This window comes from Notamacropus eugenii, chromosome 5 (assembly GCF_028372415.1).
Source record: "Notamacropus eugenii isolate mMacEug1 chromosome 5, mMacEug1.pri_v2, whole genome shotgun sequence".
Classification (NCBI taxonomy): domain Eukaryota; kingdom Metazoa; phylum Chordata; class Mammalia; order Diprotodontia; family Macropodidae; genus Notamacropus; species Notamacropus eugenii.
Window position 1 is genome coordinate 245,827,281 of NC_092876.1, and position 27,147 is coordinate 245,854,427.

The window sequence follows — 27,147 nt, forward strand, 5'->3', positions numbered from 1 at the left end:
GACACAGTGAAAATAGAAAGAATCCACTTATCACCCCCTAAAAGAACCCTAAAATGGAAACTTGCAAGAATGTCATAGCCAAAATTAAAAGCTTTCAGGTTAAAATAAGTCACCAGAAAAAAGAATTCAAATATCAAGGAACTATGTTTAGGATCACAATAAGATTTAGCAGCTAAAGAAACTATAAAGAAGCAAAACCCTGGAATATGTTATTTTAAAAGGCAAAGCAAACAGTGCTACAACAAAAAATACCTTACCCAGAAAAATTTGAGTATAATAATACAGGAGGGAAAATTAACCTTCCACGAAACAGGACTTCCATTCACTCTTTATGAAAAAAACCAAAACTGAGTAGAAACTGAAATACAAATAGGCATCAAGAGAAATATTTTTAAAAAGGTAAATAAATAGGAAAGGGCTTTCGAAAGAAGAATTATTTACATTCTAACAAGGGGACAGAGCAAGATGATACAGAGTCTGGCACAGGAAGTGAATTTGTTATGTCTTTACAATATCAAATTAAAGAGAGGGACAAAAAAAAGATACACTAAGATAAAAAAGAGAAAGAAAATGGGGGAATTAATTACTTCCCATAATCAGGATACACAAGCACTAGCCTAAGGAATGAGGAAAAGAGTACGCATCTTTTAATTCATACTTTCATCTGAACTGGAGAAAGGAGGGTAGAACACAAATAGCCAAACATAAAAACACAAAAATAATTTGATATGGTAATTAACTTATCAGGGCAACAGGGAGATAGGAAGAGGGATTTAGAAAGAGGGTAGATTCAGGAAGGAATTAGTCTTTTTCGTTAAAATTTTCTTTTTTAAATAAAGAGAATTCTATTTTTCTCCTTCCTATGCTCTTACCTTATTGGAGGGAGAAAAAAAAAAGGTTAATTCCCTGAAATAAGCATGAATAATCAAACAAAAAACACCCTCAGGGGCTGTGCTCAAAACTTTTTTCTCTTATTCTGCACATGAATCTATCACCACTCTGTCAAGAAGTAAGTAGCGTGATTCACCATTGGTCCTCTGAAATCATGGATGAACCACATAGATTGTGGTTCTCAAAGCTGTTAAAGCTGCCTTTACAATATTACTGCTGTACAGATTGCTCTCTCTCCTGCTTTGTCTAACTTCATTCTTCATTAGTTTAAAAAGTTTTGAAAATGCTTGTTTTCATAATATTAATGTTGTAGTGTACGTTGTAATGGTTCTGTTCCATTTACTCTGAATCATTTCATAAGGTATTTTCATCTCTTTGAAATAATCTATTTCCTAATTTCTTACACCCAAAAGTATTCAATCACCCATCACAATTTGCTCAGCTATTATCCAACTGATGGATATCCTATTAGTTATAGGGGCTTTTGTTTGTTTTACCACAACTGAAGAGGTGCTATAGATATTTTAATATGCACAGGACATTTTACTCCTGAGTTTTGTTCTTCTACAGTGGTATTGCTGGGTCAAGGCCCATAATCAATATAGCAAGGTTTTGTAGATATTCCAAATTGCTTTCCAGAATTATTATACCCACTCACACGTTCAATAAGAGTGTATCAACATACTTGTTTTTCCTTAGCCCTTCCAATATGTCATTTTCCTTTTCTGTCATCTTTGTCAATCTAATATGTGTGAGGCAGAAATGCCAAACTCCTCTGACTTCTCAAATTAGTAGACATTTGGAGCATTATTCCATATGTTATAGATAGATTTGGTTTCTTATCTTAAAAATTATGTGTAATCATTAGACAATCCTTCAGTGTGGCTCTTACTATTATCAATTTGAATCCACATATCTTGGAGACTTTTATAAGAGAAATGGTCTACAAAGATTTTTTTCCTAGTTGTTTACCTTTTAACCTTAGCTTTAATGAATTTGTTTTTTGCAATTTTTTAAAATTTTATGTAATCAAAATTGGCCATGTTGTTTTCTGCATTCCTTTCTATCCCTTGTTTCATTATGATTTTTTTTTAAAAAGGAAAAGTAAGTTGTACATAATAGATGTGTAATTTCATGTGCTATTCTCTTTTTTCTATTCTACATTGTTATGAAAATATTTGTTTAATTTCTTAAGTTCAGAATAAAAAATAAAAAAGATATTTTCTTCCATCCATTTGTATGATAGGTAACTTTTTCCTATGAGAATTAATTTTTTCCAATTATCTGGTACTATTAGACCCCTTTCTACTATGTTTTTCATTATGTTCCTGAGAATGGTAAATTGCAGTCCTCTCTCAGAACAGGAAACTCTAACCATAAAATAAATAACAAGGGAGTTATGGAGATGAATAGAATTTTAGCTAGCAAGAACCTCTAGAAAAAGTCGAATGAGAATAGAAAGGAGTGAATATTTTTAAAACTTTGAATTCCAACTTCTCTCCCTTCCTCCCTCCCCACCCCCATTGAGAAGACAAGCAATTCAATATAGGTTACACATGTATAGTCATGAAAAACACTTCTGTAACAGTCATGTTGTGAAGGACTAACTATATTTCCCTTCATCCTATCCTGGCCCCCATTTATTCTATTCTCTCTTTTGATCCTGTCCCTCCTTAAAAATGTTGACTTCTAATTACCCCTCCTTCCATTTGCCCTCCCTTCTATCACTGTCCCCACCCCCGCTTAGCCCCTTATTAAAAACACTAGATAGCATGTGAATAAATGCATTTTTTCTTAAAATGATAAGTAGTATCTATATAAAACCAAGAACAGGCATTATCTGTAATGGGGATAAGCTAGAAGCCTCTTCAGTAAGATCAAGGGCAAAGCAAGGATATCCATTATCACCATTATTATTCAATATTATGCTAACAAACAATTACAGAAATAAGACAAGAAAAAGAGATTGAAGAATTAAGAATAGCAAAGAGGAAACAAAACTATAACTCTTTACAGATGATATGATGGCACAATTAGGGAACACAAGAGAAACAAAAAACTCGTCAAAGCAACTTAACTTTAGCAAAGTTGCAGAATATAAAATAAACTAGGTAAGTCATCAGCATTTCTATATATTACCAACAAAACCCAATAGGAAGAGATAGAAAGAAAAACTCCATTTAAAATACTTATGGACAACAAAAAATACTTAGGAGTCTACCTGCCAAGATATACCCATGATCCTTATGATGAACACAATTATTAAACACTTTACACATAAACGAAGACAATAAGTAAAAAAACTGGAAGAAGAATAATTGCTCATAATTAGGCTGGGCCAATATGACAAAAATGACAGTGCTAATAAAAAAGTGAAGGAAAGCAGCCTAGCACTAAGTACTAAGTTTCAAACTATACTACTACGTGATTATCATCAAAACAATCTGTACTTCATTAGAAATACAGTGGTTGATCAATGGAATAGATTAGGTACACATTATATAGAAGGAAATGACCACAAATAACCTTATGTTTGAAAAACTTAAAGATCCAAGCTATTGGGGCAAAGACTCACAATTCCACAAAAACTACTGAGAAAACTGGAAAATAGGCCAGAAAGCATAGACGAATATCTCACACTCTATACTAAGACTAGGCATAGCCCAACATTTTACATTATATACAAAGACAAGCTCAAAATCAATATATGATTAAGACATAAATGGTGATACCATAAGCAATTTAGGGAAATGTAAAAAAAAAACAAAAACCTGCCAGATCTATGAATAAGGGGAAAATTTAGACTAAACAAGAGATAAAGAACATCACAAAAGGTAAAATGGATAATTTTGATTACATGAAATTAAAAAAGGTTTTGCACAAAGACCAAAATTAGAAGGAAAGAAGGAAACTGGGAGGGGGCAATTTACACGAAATTTCTCTGAAAATAATGTCATTTCTCAAATACATAAGGAATTCATACAAATTTATAAATATAAGAACCATTCCCCAAATGATAAATGGTCACAGGATATGAAAAGTTAGTTTTCGGAAGAAGTCAAAGCTATAATTAGTCATATGACAAAGTGACCTAAATCATTAATAATTAGAAAAATGCAAATTGAAACAACTCTCTGTTACTACTTCACACCTAGAAGACTGGCTAACATAACAGAAAACATAACAAATGCTCGAGGAGATGTGGAAAAACAGGGATACTAATGCACTGTTGGTACATTTGTGAACTGATTTAACCATTCTGGAGAACAGTTTAGAACTACAACCAAAAGATTATAAAATCGTACATGTCTTTGTTCAGTAATAACCTACTTAGTAGGTCTCTATCCCAAAGTCTACCTGTGCCATGCCAGGAAACCGAATCACTTCCATTTGAACTGTCTTAGGACGATTCTGAGGATCACTTGACAGGATAAAGTACCAGACACTGAAGTCCCTGATTGAGCTGAACTGCCAAGCATTCAAAGCATGCAACTCTGATGGGCTGACCATGTTGTTCGAATGCAAAATGTACACTTGCCAAAAAGACTATTTTATGAAGAACTCACATGGAGCAGATAATCACATGGTGGTCAGGAGAAGGAATACAAGGATACTCTCAGGTCTCTCTCAAGAACTTTAGATTTGACTGTGTGACATGGGAGACACTGGCGCAGGATCACTCAGCATGGAGTGCCCACATCAGAAAAGGTGCTGTGCTCTATGAGCAAAGCAGAATTGAGACAGCACAAAGGAAAAGGAGGGTATGCAAATGTGGAGTAACCACACCAAATATTCACACCAACTATCTGTGCTCAATCTGTGGTAGAGCATTCCAAGCTCATATTGGTCTGATCAGCCACAGTCAGACACAATGAAACTTTACTTTATCATGGTGATGTAATTTTGGTCCTCTTCGAGAATGAAGGACAACAATCATCCCAAAGAGATTTAAAAAAATGAAAGTACACAGAAGTACAAAATATTTATATTAGCTCTTTTTTGTGGTAGTAAAGATTTGGAAATGGAAGGTATACTCATCAATTGGGGAGTAGCTGAACAAGCTGTGGTATACGATTGTGATGGCATACTATTATGCTGTAAGATAGGGGATGAATGATTTCAGAAAACTGCAAACACTTATATGAATTGATATAAACTGAAAGGAGAACCAGGAGGATATTCTATTATTTTTTTGAAGGAAGGAAACAAACATTAATTAAGTGCCTACTATGTGCCAGCTACTGTGCTAAACACTTTACAAATATTATTTCATTTGATCTTCACAACAACTCTGCTATTATTATCCACATTTCATAGTTGAGGAATCTAAGGCAGGCAGAGGCTAAGTGATTTACCCAGAGTCTTGTTCAGTGGTTTCAGTCATGTTCAACTCTTCACAAACCCATTTAGTACTTTCTTTGTAAAGATGCTGGAGTGGTTTGCCATTTTCTTCTCCAGCTTATTTTATGGATGGGGAAACTGAGACAAACAGGGTTAAATGATTTGCCACGGGTCACACAAATAGTAGATGTCTGTGTCCACATTTAACTCGGGTCTCCCTGAACTCCAGGCTTTGCTCTCTATCTGCTATGCCACCTAGATGCCCTTATCCAGAGCGTGTGTATGTTTGTCCTTCATTGCCAAAGAAGACCATGCCATCAGAAAAATGATGACATGACTTGCACTTGACTTTGTTTTGAGTGAGGGAAGGCTGTGCAGGTCACCAGCCTCACATCTCCTCCAGAGCCATCTGAATCCAGTGACCAGATATTCACCAGGGATTGACTGGAGATGACTCAGGATGAGGTAGTTGGGGTTAAGTGATTTGCCCAAGGCCACACTGCTAGTAAGTGTCAAGAGTCTGAGGTGAGATTTGAACTTAGGTCCTCCTGACTCCTGCACCAGTGCTCTCTCCACTGCACCACCTGAGGTCAAATTCAAACGCAAATCTCAGGAGAACATTTTATATGGTAACAGCAATATTGTAATGATAACCAACTATGAAAAACTTAGTTACTTTGATCAAAACAATGATCTCCTACAATTCCAAAGGATTCACGATGAAAAATATTATGTACCTCCAGAGAGAAGTAATGAATTTTCAGTGAAGTTTGAAGTATGTTTTTTTTTTACTTTTTTCTTTTTCTTGCTTTTTTTTTTTTTTTTGCAACATGGCTAATATAGAAATATATTTTGTATGACATCACATGTATATTGCTTACCTTCTTGATGGATAGAGAAGGAGTAGGAGAGAGAAAATTGGGAACTGAAAATTAAAATTTAAAAAAAATCAAAGTAGTGACATTGAATACTTTTGTTTCACCCAAAGTTTTTTGTTTTTTTTTTAAAGAACAGTAAAATCTATAAGGCTGGGTCTTGGTTTTAGATATAGACTATTTATAACATTAAGGAAACATCCAGTTATCCCAGTGTTTTCCAGTGTTGTTTTTTTTTTTTTTTACAGAAATGGGGATTGTATTTTTGTCAAAAGCTTTCTTATCATCTCTTGATAAAATATGCTTTTGCTGTTTCTGTTATTAAAAAAAATCAAGTTCGTAGTTTTCCTTATATTAAATCAACTTTATATTTCTAGTATAAAGAAACATGATGATAGCATGTTATTTTCTGGCATCTTGTTTAAGCCTCCTTGTTAACATATTTTTATTAATTTTTGCACCAATGTTCATTAGGAATATTGGTCTAAAGTTATCTTTTTCTAGTTCTGCACTCCAGATACTTATCAAGACCAGATCTGTGTCATAGAAGAAATTTAGCAAGATACTTTCTTGTGCTATTTTTGTAAGCAGTTTATGCAAGACTGGAATTAATTGTTCTTTGAATGTTTAATTTAATTAATTTGTGAATCCATCTGCTCATGGGTTTTTTCCTTTGGAAGTTAATTTATGTCTTGTTAAAATCTTCCTCTGAGATCAGGTTGTTTAAGTTTTCTACTTCTTGTTCTGATGATTGGATATTTTAAGTTTTTATAAATATTAATTTATGCCACTTAAGTTGATTTTATTCACACAGTTAGGTAAAAGTTTCTAGCAATATTATTTGTTTGTTGTAAATTATCTTCATTTTTAATGCTGGTAATTTCATATGACTTTTTCTTTCTTTTAATCAATTTAGTGGTTCATCTATTTTATTGTTTCCCCACCCCCCCCCAAAAAAAACACAGCTCCTACCTTGATTTATTCAATTATTTTTTTTAGTGTTGTTCATATCTTTCATGAGTTTTAGAATTTCTATTTTGTTGCCTAATTGGATTTATAAATTTGTAGGTTTCCAAGGATTTTAGTTGTATTACCAATTCACTGACCTATCCTTTCTCTTTTTTGTTAATGAAAGTGTTTAGAGATAAGAATTTTCCTTGAAGATTCATTTTGGTTACATCAAAAAAATTCTAGTATGTTGTTTCATTTCTGTCATATCTGTAATAAAATTATCTATATTTCTATAATTTGTTCTTTGATCCATCAGTCCTTTAGGGTTAAATTGTTTAGTTTCCAGTTAATTTTTAATAAATTTTTCAGTGGCCAATGTGGTTAGTAAATTAATATTTCTGAACATTATATATTCAGAATATAATACTCAGAAATATTATAATATTTCTGCTATGCTGCAACTGTTATAAAGTTTTTTATTAGTAAGACATTATCAATTTTTGTAAAGGTACCACCTACGTGAAAATTACGAATACTCATTTTTATTTCCATTCAATAAATACCAGAGTTCCATAATATCTCATTTTTCTAACATTCTATTCAGGTCTTAATTTCTTTCTTGCTTATTTTCATTAGACATATCAAAATCTAAAAGTACATTGAGGATATTATTGTTATAATTTTACTATCTATTACTCCCTGAGACTCATTGAGTTTTTCCTTCAGATATTTGCATGTTATGTCATTGCATGCATATATGTTAAATTAAATTAATTTCATTCGTTGTTTTTTAGCAAAAGGCATTTTCCATTTTTTAAACTGTTTTTGCTACTGCCCTATTTGAAATAATAATTTATATATATGTTTTTTCATTTGCTCAGGTGAGATATATTTTTCTCCAACCCTTTCATTTAATTCTGTTTGAATCTTTATGTCTTAAATGTGTTTTTTCTAAAGAAGATATCATTTGAACTTTGCTTTTTAATCCACTTTGGTAGCTTCTATTTTATGAACTTCTATTCACATTCATAGTTATGATGATTAATTCTATTTCTTCTATCCTATTCTCATATATTTTTTCTTCTTGATACTACTTAATCCTTCCTTATTACAAGTTCTCACACTTCTTTCCCCCCTTTTAATTTCCTCTTCAATTTAGGCTTTGTTTTGCTTATGATTAATCCCTACCTGAACCTTACTATCCCTCTTACCTATCTTCCTCCTCCCCTGTTCTTGTTCTTATCTGTATCCTTGTTGAATGCAGTGTATTCCTACAATAAACTTTGTGTGTTTGTGTGTGTTCTGCATTCCTTTGACCAATTTAGATGAAAGTTTAGAGAAAAGCTGTTCATTTTTAATTTAGATAAAAGTTAAGTTCAAGTGATATCCACTGCCCTCCATTCTATTTTTACTGTTAAATATGTGGCACAGATTTCTTGAAATAATATATCTAGGGTTTTTTTATATCCTAGCTTTCAGATAATCTAAGGATTTTTAATTTTTTCTCTGATTTGTTTTCCAGGTCAGTTATATTTGTTATGGGATACTTCATTTTTTTTTCTATTTTTTCAAGTATTATGGTTGTTTTAATATTTCTTATTGCCTTATGGAGACATTAGCTATCAATTTATTAATTTCCTTTCTAATTTTGTCTTCCATAGCTCTCTTTTATTTCTCTTTTATTTTTTCCCTCACACATTCTCATGTCATATATATATATATATATATATACACACACACACACACACACACACATATATATATATATATATATACACACACACATATATATATACACACACATATGTATAAACATTTTTTAAACTCTTTTTAAAAACTCTTCCTTCATTTCTTCCATGAATGTGAGGCTGATGACTTGCACAGCCCTCCCTCGCTCAAAACAAAGTCAAGTGCAAGTCATGCCATTTCTCTCATGGCATGGTCTTCTGTGGCAAGGAAGGATGAACACAATCCTCTCAGAATTGGGGCTGGGCTCTACACACTTCTAGGGGTGGGGTGGGGTGGGGAGGAGAAGAGCTGTTATGTAACTGCTTTCTAGGGGTATTTCTATGCTGCTTTCTTGCTTTCTTCCAGTATTTCAGGGACAGGATCAATACGTTTTCAGTTGTATCAGGTTGTCTGATTCAGGTAAAGGTGTGATCACCAAATCTCTAGTTTGAACTCTGCAATTTCCTGCCCTGGGTTTCAGTCTGCACATTAGTAGACTGCTGCTGGACTGAGTTCTTATCAGCCAGCTAGGAAGTTGTGTTGTTTCAGTGACAGAATTGCTGATTCCCTTTTGGTCTGAAATTCCTACCCTGATTATTCCTCTACAGGTTTCAGACTGCAATGGAAACTGGAACTGAGATCTGACTCTGCTCCTGGAGTCTGTGCTATAGTGCTTCTGTTTGAGTGAGAACTGGCTCCTTTCTCGTTCTTGTTCTGGGGGTCTCCCTAGAGAGGAATACCGCCCTGGGACACAGGTCCCATCTCAGTCCACCCCGGCTCTCTGACCTGAAGCTGCCAACTGACACGTATTTTTACAATATGCATTCAATGCCCCTGTGGCCTCTTCCTGGGGTGCTCCACACGTGGCACCCTCTTGGTCAAACCACATTGCCAGTCTCCACAGACTGCTCTCTCAGACTCCTTATGCCAGTCTGGCCTAGACAAACAATCCACTGGGCTTTTTTTTCTGAATTTCTCCCTCAGGATTGGGTCTCATATTTTCTAGATTTGTTTGTCCTGTTTCCTACTATTTCATCATCCTGGCTCTGCCCAAGATGTTCATTCTTTTTTCAAGCCTCTCCTCCATTGCTCTCATTTCTATTATCCCTTCTTGTAAGCTCTTAAACCATGTCTTCAACGACTTCAAGTTGTTCTTGTGAGAAAGTTGTGGGCTTTTTTCCCCTTGAAATTACAGGTATTTTTGAGTTGTTCTCTTTTGAGTTGGTGTATTTAGTCATTCCTGGCATCAAAAACGTTCTTTTCTGTTTGTTCATTTTTGTTGCTGAGGCTCCTTGGGTTGAGTCCCGGTGGTTCCCCACTCTGGGGGTCAGATCAAGCTGAGGATCTTTTCTTTGCCTAAGGTCTTTCTTTTCATCAGGTTTCTTCTTTCCTTGGGGATTGGGCTTAGTTAGGGTACCTTTTTTAGACCTGGATCTTTTCCTTTATCGGGGATGCCAAGGATTCCTCCTTTTGTGATCAACCTTCGTTAAAGCCTTTCCCTCGGCAAAAGTTCAAGAGAGGAAGGAAAAACTTTTACATTAATCCTCTGTTATTTTCTTGGTCTCTGTCCCTCTCCCCCAACACCCCACACACATCCCCACATCCCCTACTCTGAAGCCAACCTGGCTGAAGGCTTTTCCTTGAGAAGGAGGGCTAAGGATTGACTTTTTATTTACTTTTCTATGTAGAGATCCTTTTCTTCTACAAGCAGCTAAGGCCCAAAGCAACAAGTTGTCTGAGCTGAGGCTGTTTTCCTTCACATTAAAGTATTTTTTTTCTCCTTTCATGCTGAGGTTATTTGGCTTCTTTCCTCCTCAGCTTAAAAATTTTTCACTTTGCATTATATTTTCACTTTTTATCCCTTTGAGGATCTTTTGCTAAGGTTCCTTTATTTTGATGAAGATTTTATAGTATACCTAAGATTTTCACTTTCACTTTTCATCCTTCAGGGGACTTCTTACCTCTGAGATTTTTTTTTTCCTTTCGCAGGATTTTAAAATTTACTTTAACTTTTATTCCTTTGAGGTTCTGTATAATCTTCACTGACTTGGGTTTGGGTTTAGAGTGGGGAAGTTCTGTTGATAATCCTTTTCTTATGGACCAGATGTAGAGATGTGGGTTCCTTTATTCTGTGTTGTGGTCAAACTGGACAGCTTGCAGTATCCCTTTCATGATATTTCCATCTCCTGTCTCCTTGCCTTTGCATAAGAAAGCTATGTACCATGTATGCACTGCACACTCCCCTCCTGGCAATGGAATTCTTTTCTTCAGGGGACAGCTCAAGCATCACCTCTACTTGGGGACTATTCTTGACCCCACCCCTTGACTCATTTCTTAAAGAGGCCTAAATGAGCACTGCCTCACTCAAAGTGAGAACCTGAAAAGACCTTAGCCTAAAAGGGCCAGAGTCTCCCATTGCATCCTGGGTCATCTCCAGTCTTCCTAATGAATATCTGGCCTCTGGACCCAGATGACTCTGGAGGAGAAAGTGAGTCATGTCATGCAAGTCATGTCATCATTTTCATGATGTCATAGTCCTCTTTGAAAATCAAGGACAAACACAATTCTTGATCCCACCACGTGCCCAGTTGCTGATGCCTTCCCCTCCCTCCAGAAATTACTTGATTTCTATACTTTTGCATTTACTGTCCTGTTTTTATACTTTATTCCTCACAATGGAATGTAAGCACTATAAGGGTAGGTGCTATTTTATCTTAGTATCCCTAGTACCTGGTACATATAGGCAACGGCATTTAATAAATATATTTAGAATGAAAATGGTGTTGTCTTTTGAAATACGTAAAAATAAAAAATATGACTGAATGTATTAAGTACGGTCTCTATCAATCCTTTTAGTCATAAGTCTTAGGCAGCTAGATGGCCCAGTGGGTAAAGTGCCAGGCCTAGAGTCAGGAAGACCTGAGATCAAATCTACCCTTAGATGCTCACTAGTTGTATGATCAGGGGTAAGTTGCTTAATCTTTTCTGCCTCAGTTTCTTATCTGTAAAATAACATGGAGAAGGAAATAGCAAACCACACCAGAATCTTTGCTAATCTAATAATTTAATAATTTAATCTAATCTTTGATTCAGATACAACTGAAATGACTGAACAACAAAATAAGTCTAATCATCACACCTGTGCTACACTAATTAGACACTAGTTCAACTGACAGTGGCTACCTACCTGAGGTTCAAGTATAGTGCCCAAAAGGAATTTATTTTATTTATTTATTTTAAGTTGAACATTCATTTCCACAAAATTTTGAGTTCCAAAATTTTCCCTCCATCTCTCTTTTTCCCCCACCCCAAAATGCTTTGCATTCTGATTTCCCCTTCCACCAATGTGTGCTCCCTTCAAAAGCCCCTCCCTTCCCTTGTCCCTATCTTCTTTCTTGTCCTGTAGGGCAAGATAAATTTCTATACCCCATTACCTGTATTTCTTATTTCCCAGTTCCGTGTTCAGTGTGAAAGACCTTTCCCAATGCCTTCCAGGTCACCCTGGGCTGGAAATCTCCTCCACCCTGTTGTTCTGTGGCTTCTGCTGCTCTAGAATTTGTTGAGAGTCTTTCTTTACAGGTATTTTGTGGGCTGAGGGAGAAGAGCTAGAGTATGTGCGTCTTTTTACTCCACTATCTTGGCTCCACCCCCTCCAAAAGGAATTTAAAAGCTCTCCATGACTTACTCTGCAGTTTTTTTACCCCATCTTCTAACAATAGAAGGTTAAAGAATTTAAAGGGCTAGAGAATAACACTTCTGCTATACATGATACTCATTAGATCCTTTTATATAATTTAAACCAGAGCTTGTCACCATACAATTAAGACAGAACTACAGAGGACTCATAAAAGAATTACAAAAACCATTAAATGACTGGAAAACATCCTAGGAACTAAAGTTAAAATAACTGTGATTATTTACCCCAAAGAGGAAAAAGGTACAGAGTTGCTTAATTATTGTCATCAAAGCATATGAAGAGATCTTTATGAGAAGGATGAACATTGATTTTTCTCCATGTCTGCTACAAGCTAATAAGAGGAAATAAGCTTAAATGAAATAAAGGGAGAATTGTGGTTCTATGAAAAATCAATCCTCAAATCCAAAGATGAAAAACAATCTTGATTTAGTTTTCAGTTAATTAAAATGCTTTTTTAGATGTTCACACTACACAGTAGCAATTTCTATTACTTAAATATTTAAACTACTAATGAAATTTTTTTATTTGGAAATTTCATGAAATTCAGTTATTTTGACAGCATATTTCAATGAAATAATTATTTTTGGTGTCAGTAAGTATTACATTTCTGAAGGAAGAGACATTTTTTAAATGGAAAATCATAGCCTACTCTCTTCATTTTTATTTTTAATTTTTTTTGTTATTCAACTCTAGACAAATAGCAGACATGAGCATTTCCATAGATAGATAGATAGATAGATAGATAGATAGATAGATAGATAGATAGACAGACAGATAAGATAAGATAGATAAGACAGATAGATAGAAAGATAGACAGATAGATAAACTGAAAAGGTTTTTTATGAATCCACAAATCTTTTTTATGCAGAGCTTGCATTTTAAAAAAATTCAACGTTACTCTCAAAGATGTCTTACTTTTCATTATCTCCTAAATCTTGTTGTCTTCTGTACATTGAAAAAGGAATACTATAATGGCCCTTTTTCTTTCTTTTTTTTTATTTCAGGAAAGGAAGAAACATTACTAGTCCTCCTCTCTACATAATAATAAAAATTTAAAAAATTTATAACATAAATACAGCCACATAAAACAGATTCACCTCAATCTGTACAAGTTCCTCACCTCTCTGTCAGACAACGGGTACCATGCTTCCATACTGGTCCTCTAGAGATGTGGTTGATCACAATAATTAGAGTTCTTAAGTCTTTCCAAGTTGTTTTTCTTTATATTATAGTTATTTACAAATTGTTTTCTTGGTTCTACTCATTTAAATCTGCATCAATTCACATAACTCTTCTTAGTTGTCTCTGAATCCATATCATTTGTCATTTTAATGCCTTTAATAGCATTCTGTTATATTCACATACCATAATTTGTTCAGCTATTGTCTGACAGCACCCCCTTAAGGTTCCAACTCTCTGCTCCCACAAAAGCTTTATTAAACATTTTTTGTATATATGAATCTTTTTCACCTTTCTTTAATTAATTTAGAGCCACAGCCTATTCTCAATGATCAGTACCTGGATTATCATTTTTATGATTTATGCTCAGAAAATAATTAATATTAGGAAATTCTCACACTATTTACCTAGCACACATGCTGGATATGTGGTAGCTCCAAAGAATAATTTTTTTAATATTGGCTTGGCCAAGTAAACATGACTCTAACAATATCAGAAAATCACAAAATGTTTAAAGTTGGAAGGGACTTCTGCCTCCATATACACCACCATAATCTCCACTACAGCATTTCTGAACAGTGCTCATCCAGTCCTTGATTGAAGATTCACAATTTTCTGAGGCAGCCCATTTTACTTTTGTTAGAATATTTTTTCCTGAAAAAGAGCTTAAATATTCATCTCTTCAATTTCTTCCCTATTTATCTCGGTTCTGCTTTCTGGGGCCAAACAAAAAACAAGTCTAACTCTTCTTCCATATACAAGTCTTTTAAATTCCAGAATACAGAAATCATGTCTCTCCTCCCTTATCCATCTTCAGGTCCTTTGGCTGATCTTCATGTGACACGCAGAAAAGATCCTTCATTGTCCTAGTTCCTATCCTTGAGATATTCTACAGTTTTATCAAAGTCCTTCTTAAACAATGCTGCTTAGAGCAAAACACAACATGCCAGCTGTGACCTTACCAAGGTGGAAGACAGTAGGACCTCCCTTATCCTACAAGCTACATTTCTCTTAACAGAGTCCAAAATAACATTTGCCTTTTCAGCTCCCATAACACACTAGTACTGAGCTTGCAATCCACTAAGACTGTTAGATCTTTTACAGACAAACTGCTCTCTGGCCATTCTTCCCCTAACTTGCACTTGGGAAGTTTATCTTTTTAAACTCAAATGTAAAACTTTATATTTGCCCTTCCTGAATAGCATCTAATTAAATTTAGCCCAACATAGCCTATCAAGTCTGTTATTCTGTGTGTCAGCTATTCACCCCCACCTTAAGATCATCTCCAGATTTAATGGGCATGCTGGCCACAACTTTATACATCATTGATAAAAATGTGAAACAGCATGGGGTCAACCACGAATCCCTGGGGCACTCCATGGGAGACTTCTCACAAAAATGACATTGAACCAATAATAACTAGTCTGAGAAGTTCAGCTTCCTCTAAATTGATCTTATTCTATTGAATCTAGTCTACCTCTTCATTTTTTTTTTCAAGAGAATACCATGAGATGCTTTCTCAAATTACTTGTTAAAATTAAGGTGAGGTGTTTTTTTTTTCTACAGCCTTACTCCACTCTAACAGTTTAGTAGCCCTGAAAAAAGATGAAAAAAGGCTACTCTGACATGACCTGTTCTCAAGGAACCCATGTTGACTCTCCTGGAACAATATTCCTTTTTCTGGATGTTTACTATCTCTCTAATCAGTCATTCTAGAATCCTATCAGCAATTCAAGTCAAGACCATAGTTTGGAGACTCTCTTTAAAAAAAACAAAACAGGACAATATTTTTTTTCAATCTTGCAATTTTTCCATTTTTCAACAATCTTTCAAGTATCACTAAAATGACATAGCAACTAAGTACATCTCCCTCCTTTTTCCCAGTACGAGAAGATGTTGCTCAGCTGGGATTTAAACAGATCAACACCAATTAGGTACACTTAAATCTCCTGACTTATCTTGTTTGGCAACTCCATTATCCATTTTCATTTTTTCACTTTCTGAGCAAGACCACTTTTTTGGCACAGAAAACAGAAAGAAAAGAAAGAAAAGAGAATTGCGCAACTCCACCTTCTCTTTATTGTCAGTTATCACTTTCTACCTACCTACACAACAGTCCTCTAACTTCTTGAATCCTGCTTAAATAACTTTTTTAAAAATTCCACATCCCTGTTTTATCCTCCTTGCTCCTTTCCAGATAGCTTTCTACAGGCTCTTTTTACAGTGGAGTGGACAATCATGAGTTGAACAGATGAGAATGCTTAGCCAGGTAGCATTATACTTGACTAATACTTAAATAACATATTTCTACAATAAAGTACTTACCAGTTAAAATTTTCTTCAAATCTCTAACCCATGAGGAACAGTGGTCTTCACTTGAGTTATTAAGAGTAAGAGTATAATCTTTTATTTTATTTTGTTCCTTTTTCATACACGCAAAAAGTGTGATACCTAATAAAGTACCACCTTTCTGCTGTTTGGCAGATCGACGCCATTTCAGTTTCACAGAGAATAAGTCTTTGAGTTCAATAAATTCCTCTTTACTCAAAGAAACACATTTGGAATTACCTAGAAAAGAAAAGAAAATTTTCAATTATAAACTGAGCTGTCACAACTACAAAATACTTTTCGCACAAATAAAGTCAGATTTAAGGAAGTGGAAAAACATCAGTTGCACGTGGGTAGGCCGAGCCAATACAATAAAAATGAGAATTCTACCTAAATTAATTTACTTATTTTAGTGCCATACCAATCAGACTATCAGATCATTTATTTTCCAGAGCTGGAAAAAATAGCATCAAAATTCATTTGGACGAACAGAAGGTCCCGAATATCAAGGGAACTAATGAAAAGAAATGCTAGGGAAGGTGGCCTAGCTCTATAAGATCTCAAATTGTATTATGAAGCAGCAATTATCAAAACCACTTGGTACTGGCTAAGAAACAGAAGGGTAGGTCAGTGAAATAGGCTAGGTACTCAAGATACAATAGTCAATGAATATAGCAATTTACTGTTTGATAAACCCAAGGATCCCAGCTTCTGGGATAAGGACTCACTGTTTGACAAAAATTGCTGGGAAAACTGGATAACAGTGTGGTGAAAACTATGCCTGATACCGTGCTCAAGAATAAAGTACAAATGGGTACATGATCTAGGTATAAAGATTGATAGCACACACAAATTAGTGGAGCAAGGGATAGTGTATTTATCAGATTTATGGAGAAGGGAAGAATTTTTGACTAAACAAGAGATAGAAACCATTATGAAGTGCAAAATGATAATTTTGATTACATTAAACTTAAAAGTTTTGCACAATCAAATCCAATGCAATCGAAATTAGGAGGGAAGCAAAAAATTGGGAAAGAATTTTGGCAACTAGTATCTGTGATAAAGGCCTCATTTCTAAAATATATAGAGAACTGAGTCAAATGTACAAGAATACAAGTGATTCCCCAACTGATAAATGGTCAAAGGATATGAACAGGGAGCTTTCAGAAGAAGAAATTAAAGCTATCTATAGGCATATGAAAAAATGCTCTAAATAACTATTGATTAGAGAGATGCAAATCAGAACACCTCTGAGATACCACATCACACCTACTGGATTGGCTACCATGACAGAACAGGAAGATGATCAATGTTGGAGAAGATATGGGAGAGCTGGAACACTAATTCATTGTTGGTGGACCTGTGAGCTGATCCAACCGTTCTGGAGAGCAATTTGGAACTATGGCCAAAGGGCTACAAAAATGTGCATACCCTTTGACCCAGCAATACTGCTTCTAGGACTGTATCCCCAAGAGATCATAAGAATGGGAAGGGGTCCCACATGTACAAAAATATTTATAGCAGCTCTCTTTGTGGTGGCCAAAACTGGAAATCAAGGCGATGTCCAACAATTGGGGAATGGCTGAATAAATTATGGTATATGAATGTAATGGAACACTATTGTGCTAAAGAAATGATGAACAGGAAGACTTCTGAGAGGCCTGGAAAGACTTATATGATCTGATGCTGAGTGAAAGGAGCAAAACCAGGAGAACTTTGTACACAGTAACAACCACAATGTGCAAGGATTTTTCCTGGTAGACTTAGAACTTCATTGCAATGCAAGGACCTAAAAAATTCCCAATGGGTCTTTTAAGGCAAAATACTTTCCACATCCAGAGAAATAGCTATGGAATTCAATCACAGAATCTAGCAGACCATCTTCTTTCGCACTTGGTTTGTTATCTGATCTCTCCCATTCATTTTATTCTTCTATGCAACATAACTATAGTAAAAATGTATTTAATAAGAATATATGTGTAGAACTTATATGAAATTGCATGCCATCTAGGGGAGGAAGAGGGGAGGGAGGGAAAAAAATCTAAAAAAAAATAAACTTATCTGTCCATTCCAGAAACTTTTATTAGTTATCCCTTCCACTTTGCAGGGGTATGGGTCTGGTACCTGTGTGATTTGGAAAATCTGCTTAAATCTGTAGGCATAGACCCCTTCACCTTCATTTTCCTTTAGGAAATTATATACACACTTAACCTTCTCTCGTATGATGACAGAGTCTACTGGAATGCCTTTTTTATAACAATTCTGCATTTCTGAGTTTCTGAACTTTTTTGTATCATCTGCTGGCCTTCACATGTTGACTGAAGCTTCCACAAAGCTTCTCCAAAATTCCCATTTAATTTCTAATGCCATCCCATGAAATATCAAAACTGCAATGGGGAAAGTTGTGATGTGGAAGGGATAACTGTACATTGATCTGCATTCAAATTCCATCAATTCTTTCTCTGGAGGTGGATAGCATTTTTCATCATAAATCCTTTAGAACTTTCTAAGATCACTGTATTGATCAGAATATCTAAGTCATTCACAGTTGACCACTGTGTGATATTGCTGTTACTGCACACAGTGTTCTCCTGGTTGCAGTCACTTCATTTTGCATCAGTTCATATGTGTTCCCAGGTTTCTCTGAAAGCATTCTACTCATTATTTCTCATGGCACAATAGTATACCATCACAACCATATACCACAACTTGTTCAGCTACTGGTATATGGTATGACAAGTTAGTCTATACCTAGTTTGTACCAAACTGCTTTCCAGTTTTCCCAGCCATTTCTGTCCAATACTGAGTTCCTGCCCCCAAAGCTGGGATCTTTGCATTTATCAAACGATACACTGCTATGGTTATTTATGAGTGTGTATTGTACACCTAATCTATTACACTGATCTACCACTCCATTTCTTCCCCTGTACCAGATTGTTTTGATGATTACTTCTTTGTAATACTTTGAGATCTGGTACTGCTAGAGCATTTTTCTTCACATGTTTCCATTGGTCTCCTTGATTTTTTTTACCTTTTGTTCTTCCATGTGAATTATTATTTTTTTTGACTATAAAATAATGTTTTGGAAGTTATACTGGTATAGTGCTGAATAAGCTTAATTTAGGTAGAATTGTCAATTTTATTGTGTTGGCTTGGCCAATGCACAAGAAATGAATATTTCTGCAATTGTTTAGATCTGACTTTATTTGTATGAAAAGTGTTTTCTAATTGTGTTCCTGGATTTGTCATGGCAGGTAGACTCCCAAGTATTTTATATATTGTCTCTAGTTACTTTAAATGGAATTTCTCTGTCTCTTGATGCTGGACTTTACTGATACTATATAGAAATGCTAATGGTTTGTGTGGGTTTATTTTTTATCCTACAACTTTGTTGAAGTTGTTAATTTTTTCAATTAGTTTTTTTAGTTAGTTCTCTAAGATTCTCTTAGGATATCATATCTTCTGCAAACAGTGGTAGTTTTATTTCATCATTGCCTATTCTAATTCCACCAATTTAATTTTCGTATCTTAATGCTATAGCTAGCATTTCTAGTATGATATTGAATATTAGTGGCGGTCGTAATAGTGGTCATCCTTGCTTCACCTTTGATCTTACTGGGAAGATTTCTAGCTTATCCCCATTACAAATAATGCTTGCTGGTAGTTTTAGATAGGTACTACTTATCATTTTAAGGAAAGTTTCTTTTATTCCTGTGCTTTCTGGTGTTTTTAATAGGAATGAGTATTGTATTCTGTCAAAAGTTTTTTACTTCATCTATTGAGATAATCATGTGATTTTTGTTGCTTTTGTTATTGATATGGCCAACTATGCTAATACTTTTCCTAATACTGAACCAGCCCTGCATTCCTCATATCTCACCTGACTATTATATAATCTTTGTGACATACTGCTGTGATCTCCTTGCCATTATTTTATTTTAAAATTGTCTTAATATCCATTACAGAAATTTGTCTATAGTTTTCTTTCTCTGTTCATGCTCTTCCTAGTTTAGGTATCAGCACCATATTTGTGTCATACAAGGAATTTAATAGAATGCATTCTTCATCTATATTACAATTAGGGTCTTCTCCCTGGGTGGAGCAAAAACTGTTCCAAATTTCACGTTTTTCATGCTTCTCTTTTCAGAGCTAGTTGTGGGGGTCTGTAAGGTTTTGGTGCTTCCAAAGTAGTATGATCTAAGGAAAGATGAAGTCACTGCTCTCCTAGCCTGTGCTCCGATCTTTACCTAGAAAGGCACCTTGTTCCCCTGTAACTATAAATGCTAGTGCTCCTCTTGGCCCTAGAACTGTGACTAGGTCCCCTGCTGCTCTACCGACTGAAGCACTAATGCTCCTTTCTGCCTTGGAACTGTGCCCAAGGCCCCTGCACCCCTTTGGCTACAAGTGCCAGTACTCTTTTTGCACCCTGAAACTGCAACCCAGAACTGAACAAGGGCAATGCAATAGGGTCCAAAACCCACAGCCAGCAAAGGGCTGCCTGAAATCTCTTTCTAACCAGTTGTCTGACCCTCTTTCTGTCTGTGTCTCTACAGCATCTATGGATTTAATCTTTTCTTTATTTTCCACACAAAGAATAAATAGGTTCTTCCTAGTTTCTGCTTAGACTTGGCCTGCTGAAAGGTTCTATCATTTTTCAGTCTAATTCCTCCAAATCATTCCTTGATTCAGCAACTTTTCCAACTCCACAGAAACTCCATTTTTTGGAAGAAAAGTTATTATCCATGTATGCCCACACATACTAAATATCCATTCTTTTAGTTAGTTATGAAGTCACTAAAAAGATGAACTACAACAATGGTGTGTCTGCTATTTTAAGGCAGCCTCTCAGATACTGTAGAGAACATCTTCAGTTGACAAATGAAGCAGGAAAAGAATTCAGTGAGTATTACCCTAGCCAGTTCTAATAATAAGTTCTAAGTAATCTTCCTTATATGCCTTTGCCTACCTTCCAAATTAAAAATTCCTTTCCCTCTTCTCCCTAAGCACCTAAAAATATATTAAGAAGGAATGACTACAGAATCATACAGTAGGTTATAGCCACACATGAATGACCCATTTGCCAGATTTCTGTGTAACACCTTAAAAGGAAACAGGCAAAACACAGCTTTAGAGATGCAAACTTAGAATAAATGTGTTTAGTTATTTTCTAAATAACTGACCAAAAATAATTCCCAAACATAAGTAAGTTTCCTTTAGAACAAAATTATTTTTTCAAAGACTATCATGTCATTATGAAAAAAATACCTATTATTAGAACAATGTTTCATGTTAAGATTAACGTCATTAATAAGTCAATCAGATCAGTAAGCATTTAAATGCATACTATGTGCCAGGTACTATGCCAGGTGATGTTGATACAAAAAAAGAAAAAAACACTTTGTCTCTTTTTACCACCATGACCATCCAGTGACTAATTACCACCAATGAGCAAGTAAGCCCAAAAGCCCCAAGGATGGCAGTGACACCTAGACCACTTGGACCTGCTTCCAGGTCATCCCTCAAAGTCATCATGCAGAAAAGCAACCCCTGCGTTAAAAGGCCAGTCATTGCCACCAACTGTTGACCAACTGCTAGCTACAGTACAGACAAACCAGCCAAGCTGAAGTGGCAAAGCACCCTGCTGAAGGACAGACAAGAGGCAGTATGTGCCAGGTAAAACACACCACTACTTCAACCACTACCTCCCCTCAGACCCTGATGTAGGTGAACCAGGACCCTAACCCCAAGAATTCTGAGGAGTGCTTCCAGACCACCTGCTCTTGTGTAACTCATCCCACCCCCACCTAAAGGAAGCAACTGCTATGGAGATGCAACCTGGAAAATGCTTCTTTACTATATCCTCCACCTCCTCAGCAGCCATAGCTACCAAAGACCAGGGTTGGGGGTGGTGGGGTTATTCTTAACACCAAAGTCTTATGGTTCAACATCAGAAAAAGACATGACTCTATCAGTGGAACCATCACTAAAGAAGGTACATTCCCATCTGCTTTGCTACTCACTGTACCCTAGGAACTACGGGATCTTTCCATACAACTTGCAGCTGAAACCTCCTAAATGTGCTGTCTTCTCCTAAAAGAATGTGAACTCTTGGAGAGCAGACACAATCTTGCTTTTCCATTAGTTTTGCCCATGCTTAGCACAGTGTCTGGCATACAGTAAGAAATTTATGCTTTTCATTCATTCTTTCCACAAAGCAACCCCCACTCACTAGAGTTATTAGTCTAACAGGGGTGTTATCTAGCTGCCATGATCACTTATTAAATTTGAAGAGGATTTTATTTCACAAATTTTATAGACTGCAAGAAAGAAAGTCTCATTTTCTCAGTCTAACTAACAACATGATATTCAGAATAAAATTAGGACACTGAGTATTATCAAATTAGTGAAAATGTCAGTTAAAGTTTCCAATTGATTTAAGGGTTACCCAGGAAATTTTTTCAATGCAAATTTAGATTTTTAAGTTGAGATGGATATAAGGAGGGACCAGCTGGTCTTTCTAATGGCAGGATATTCACTGACTTACTAGAAATTCAAAGAAACCAGTACTCCACGAGATGAAGAAAACTTGTAAGATGCTATAGAAAGCCTCTAACTCATAAATGATGTTGATAGGTTTTACAGATCATCTAAACAGTAATTCTTAACCTTTTTTGTGTTATGTACCCCTTAGCAGTCAGTGAAGCATATAGACCCCCTTCTCATAATTTTAAATGCATAAAATAAAATGCATAAGATTTCCCCCAAAAAAATAATTCAACGGAAATACAGTTATTAAAATACTTTTAAAAACAAATTCATGAAACCTAAGTTCAGAGCTCTTTATCTAACAGGATAAGCTAATGAAAGAAGGGGTTTTAAAAGGCTAATTATAAAAAGAAAACGAACATTGTTTAAAGAAAGTCACTGGCTCCCAAAACACTTTATTTGGATAATTTAAATAAAAGGACTTGGATATGACATGACAATAAGAATAAATATTATTGTAAGCTATCATACTGAGAGAGGATTATATTTTATAGGAAGTACTCCAAGTATGAGACCAATTAAAATAGACTTTTATGTCTAACGTCTATGCAGAGTTACCTTTAAAAATACTTTGGCTCCCTTCAATACCTATGGGAACCAGAAGGAAAAATCAGCCTTAATTTGAAAACTAAAACTAGAAAAGTTTTAAGATCCCATATCAGCAAAAGAAGAGGGTCTACTAAAATATTTACCTGCTGTATTTATATTCTTTTGCTAGAAATATATTCTAAATAAATAAATTACATATTAAATAAATAAATAACATTAGAACAAAAATAAAAGCTTTCACTAATGTGGACAAAAGTTCCACTTACAATGGGAATCTAATACATGCACATAGAATATACACAAAAAGATATCTCTTAAATAAAAATATAGAGGATACTATCATAAATAAAAGTATTCATTTTTCATTGGTAGAAAAATAAAGTAACAACTTGCTACATAAAACAACAAAAATTATATTTACCACCTTTAGAGCATATGATAAAATCTTATGAATAATGAATAAAAAATTTTAAGTTGGTATTGAGAACTGAAATTCTACAAATAGTGTATTATGTGTTTAATCATTGAAGAACTATTGGTTCATTAGTATCATATTGGTTATAGCTAGCTGTTTCAGAACATTAACTGTCCTCTCACATTACTTACAAAGATACTGGGTACCATCTGTTCTTGAAAGGGATTTAAGTATACATCTATTGGATATCATGCTATTTATTTAATTCAGCACCCACTTCCTATTGTTGTATCTTCTGGGAAAAAAAAGTCAATTTAATTACAGGGAATAAAGATAATCTCTCCTGCCAGGTTATCCTGTCACCATGAAAGCAAAGCAAAGACCTGTATAAAGTAGGTTACAGCAGTTAGGAAAAAGAATAAGACCAACCACACTTAAGAATATTCAGCAGAGGTTTAACAAAAATAGAATAGTGAATTGCACTTTTAAAAATATTACTGTAAGCTGAAGGCTTGTCGAAATCAATCTTGGCACATCTGTCTGATGTAGACCGTAAACAGGATTAGAGCTGGATTTATCTGCTGGACGCTAATTGTGCTTGCAGTGTCTGCACATGTCCACATTTTAAAATACTGCCTGAAAAACGAGCCTGCCTGATATATGAATCCCTAACAACAGAGTTTATGTCCACACTTACGGTATATTAGACTTTTAAGCAACATGGAGTCTAACATTCTGAGCTGTTTGGAATTACTTATCTAATCCCCTAATTAAAAATACAAGATTCTGTTTGAATACACCACACACTGAGTTAAATATCTGTGAAGCAAAGGACCAATAAATTTGAATACACTTTAATTGTAAGAAGACAACAACAATGTAATTATTAACAACTGGGCTAAACTAGGGTTTAAACAAACAAGGTTATTCTTTCATTTCAGTGGAAATGATAAAAAAAGAAATGAATGCCCTCTAGATAATTGTTAATACAAAAGCCTAAACAAAATATTAGAGAACTACAGAAAAATAGTGAGAAGAGGAAGCAATATTCGCTTCCATAATAGGAATTTTCTTGAAATACTGAGAAAAGATGCAATCTATGGCAAAATCTGCACATTTTTAAGATAACCATCAAATATTGATTTTTTCCTGATGATAAAAATACACTGAATTTCAACTATGGGTTTCTGTCATACATTATTCTACATTATGGCTGAAGGTTTAGCTAATTTCCAGAAGAATTTAAATGGCAATGATAAACAGGTATTTTTCACACTCTTCAGACTGAATAGTTATCTGTCAAGCTCCAAAATCAGGAAGTCAAATCAACCTCTGTGCTTTTTTGAATGTATTCCTGAATGGCACTAACAATAAGAACACGTATAAATATGTGTGTGTGTATATATATATATATATATATATATATATGTATATATATACGTATATATATACACACACACATACACACACATACACATACATACACACATACAAATATATACAGACATGTATATACCTGCAAATATATATGCATATATGTATGTATGTATATATATACACATATATTTTCAAATATAATAGATAACAAATGCTGATTCCTTATTATTTTTAAAGTAATTTTACCATTAAGAACATGTGGTGAATGTTCATAACATCTCATAACTAGTTCTTTTAAAGCCAGTTACTCCAAAACTTTTATATACATTAAGGAAATGTCATTCCAACACTAAATATTCATATGAAAAAAACCATCAATCATCAACATGCTTTATTCAACACAAAGTCAATTATTCAACTAACCATAAAAGTCTTGATGACTTGATGTCATCGAAGGGGATGAGCAAAACCAAAGACAACATATTTGACTATGTCATCTTTATTAGCTTTCAGCAAATGTGTATATATATATATATATATATATATATATATATCTTTAAAATTCAAATTTTCTCATACAGTTGAGAAATCATCCTCTACTTTATCTGGAATAAAAATGACTATAACATGCTGAAATATTTTCAGAAAGCAAATATTATAATTATTTTGGCATGCTTGTTCCCTCCTCTATTTGCTTTGTATTTATCTCAGTACATGTTGTATCATCTCATCAATAAAACATCTTCCAGGGACTGCTTAATTTTGTTCTTTGTTGAATGATTATATATGTAATACTACATATAAGAATGTAATCAATTCTATTTTATCATTTTCACTTTAAAATGAGTAAGGCAATGGTGCAGGAAGATTCATCTTCCTGAGTTCAAACCTGGCTTCTGACACTTACTAGTTATGTGAGCCTGGGCAAGTTACTTAACCCTGTTAACCTCAGTTTCCTCATCTGTAAAATGAGCTGGTGAAAAAAAGCACAAGTCAGAAAAAACTAGTTGTTTTGCCAAGATAAAACCCCAATGGGGTCACGAAGAGTCAGACACAATTAAACAAGTACTTTACTCATTGTTACATTCTAATGTTTTTAGGCCCCTTATCAACTTGTTTCAGTATTTCCATGATTTTGCCATATAATCATGTGCATGAGTTTTGTCACACACACACACACACACACACACACACACAAATATAGATGTTCTTTATTTTTATCTGAATTTTCCTGATGTCTAAATGAATATTGAATGAAAAAGCATTTATTAAGAACTCACTATGAGCAAAGATCTATGCTAAACACCAAAGATACAAACAGAAAAGCAGAGACAGCTTCTGAAGGTAGGGAAAGACAATATATTTGGAAGTTTCAGGTGAAAGTCAAATGGTCCTTAGAGTGCAGTTGCAAGATAGATGGTATTGAATCTTGCTTAATTCCATTTCAATTGACAAAACTATATCCATTTCTGACGTTGAACCATTTGACAGTGGCAAGGGCTCTGAGGTCCAGAGCTTTCTTTTCTAGATCTTCAGTAGCTGTGGCTACTGTGGAAGCAGAGGCGGTAGCACTGCATGGAAGTTCCCAAGTGACATCTACACAGAGTGACACCTGAAAAATAGTTTCAGGGACTGGCCCATAAGCAGATCCAGTAGTCTGGGCAACATTAATGTGCCTAGGGCTATTAGAACGTTAGAAATTCCATGCCATCTTTGATACTTAGTGTGGCACTACAAAAAGATGAATTTAATAAATTCATTTTGATCTTAATGATGATTATGACAGTACAGTCATTTCTTTAACATTGACATTATATGGAACACCTGATTAGTTATGTGTGTGTGTCTGTGTGTGTGTGTATGTGTGTATGTGTGTGTATGTGTGTGTATGATCATTGTGTCCTTTGGTTTTATTTAACTATGTTTCTTTGTGAAGCATGTTCTCTGGAGTGATCCCACAACTTCCACCTGCTATGAGATCAGCTTAGGGGATGTACAATCTCTGATGCCTTGAATTCATAATTTGCTCTCTTCTCTGCTGCCAGGAATCACACTTTCTGGAGATTCTATAGCTGATTTTCCATGCGGGGAATAGACTCCTATTGAGTATGTATCTCTTCTGCAGAACATCATGGCAGACTTGAGGAAGAGCAAGAAATGGAAATAAATTCCTTTTTCTCCACTCTTGTCTTTTGGTAAAGGGGCAAGGAAAAAGATAAAGAACAATATTTTTTCAAGATCTGAGGGTTTTTCCATATCTGGTTCTCCTC

The 27,147-nt window shown here is 34.9% G+C and overlaps 1 protein-coding gene across 3 annotated transcripts in view; it reads right to left on the bottom strand.

The window, feature by feature from the left end:
- CERKL (CERK like autophagy regulator) overlaps positions 1–27,147 on the bottom strand; it is a 194,109-nt gene that overhangs the window by 109,463 nt on the left and 57,499 nt on the right. For all 3 annotated transcript variants that reach the window (XM_072612552.1, XM_072612551.1, XM_072612550.1), the window contains exon 2: positions 15,988–16,230. In XM_072612552.1, the coding sequence (XP_072468653.1) occupies positions 15,988–16,230 (243 nt within the window). The remainder of the gene's footprint in view (positions 1–15,987; positions 16,231–27,147) is intronic.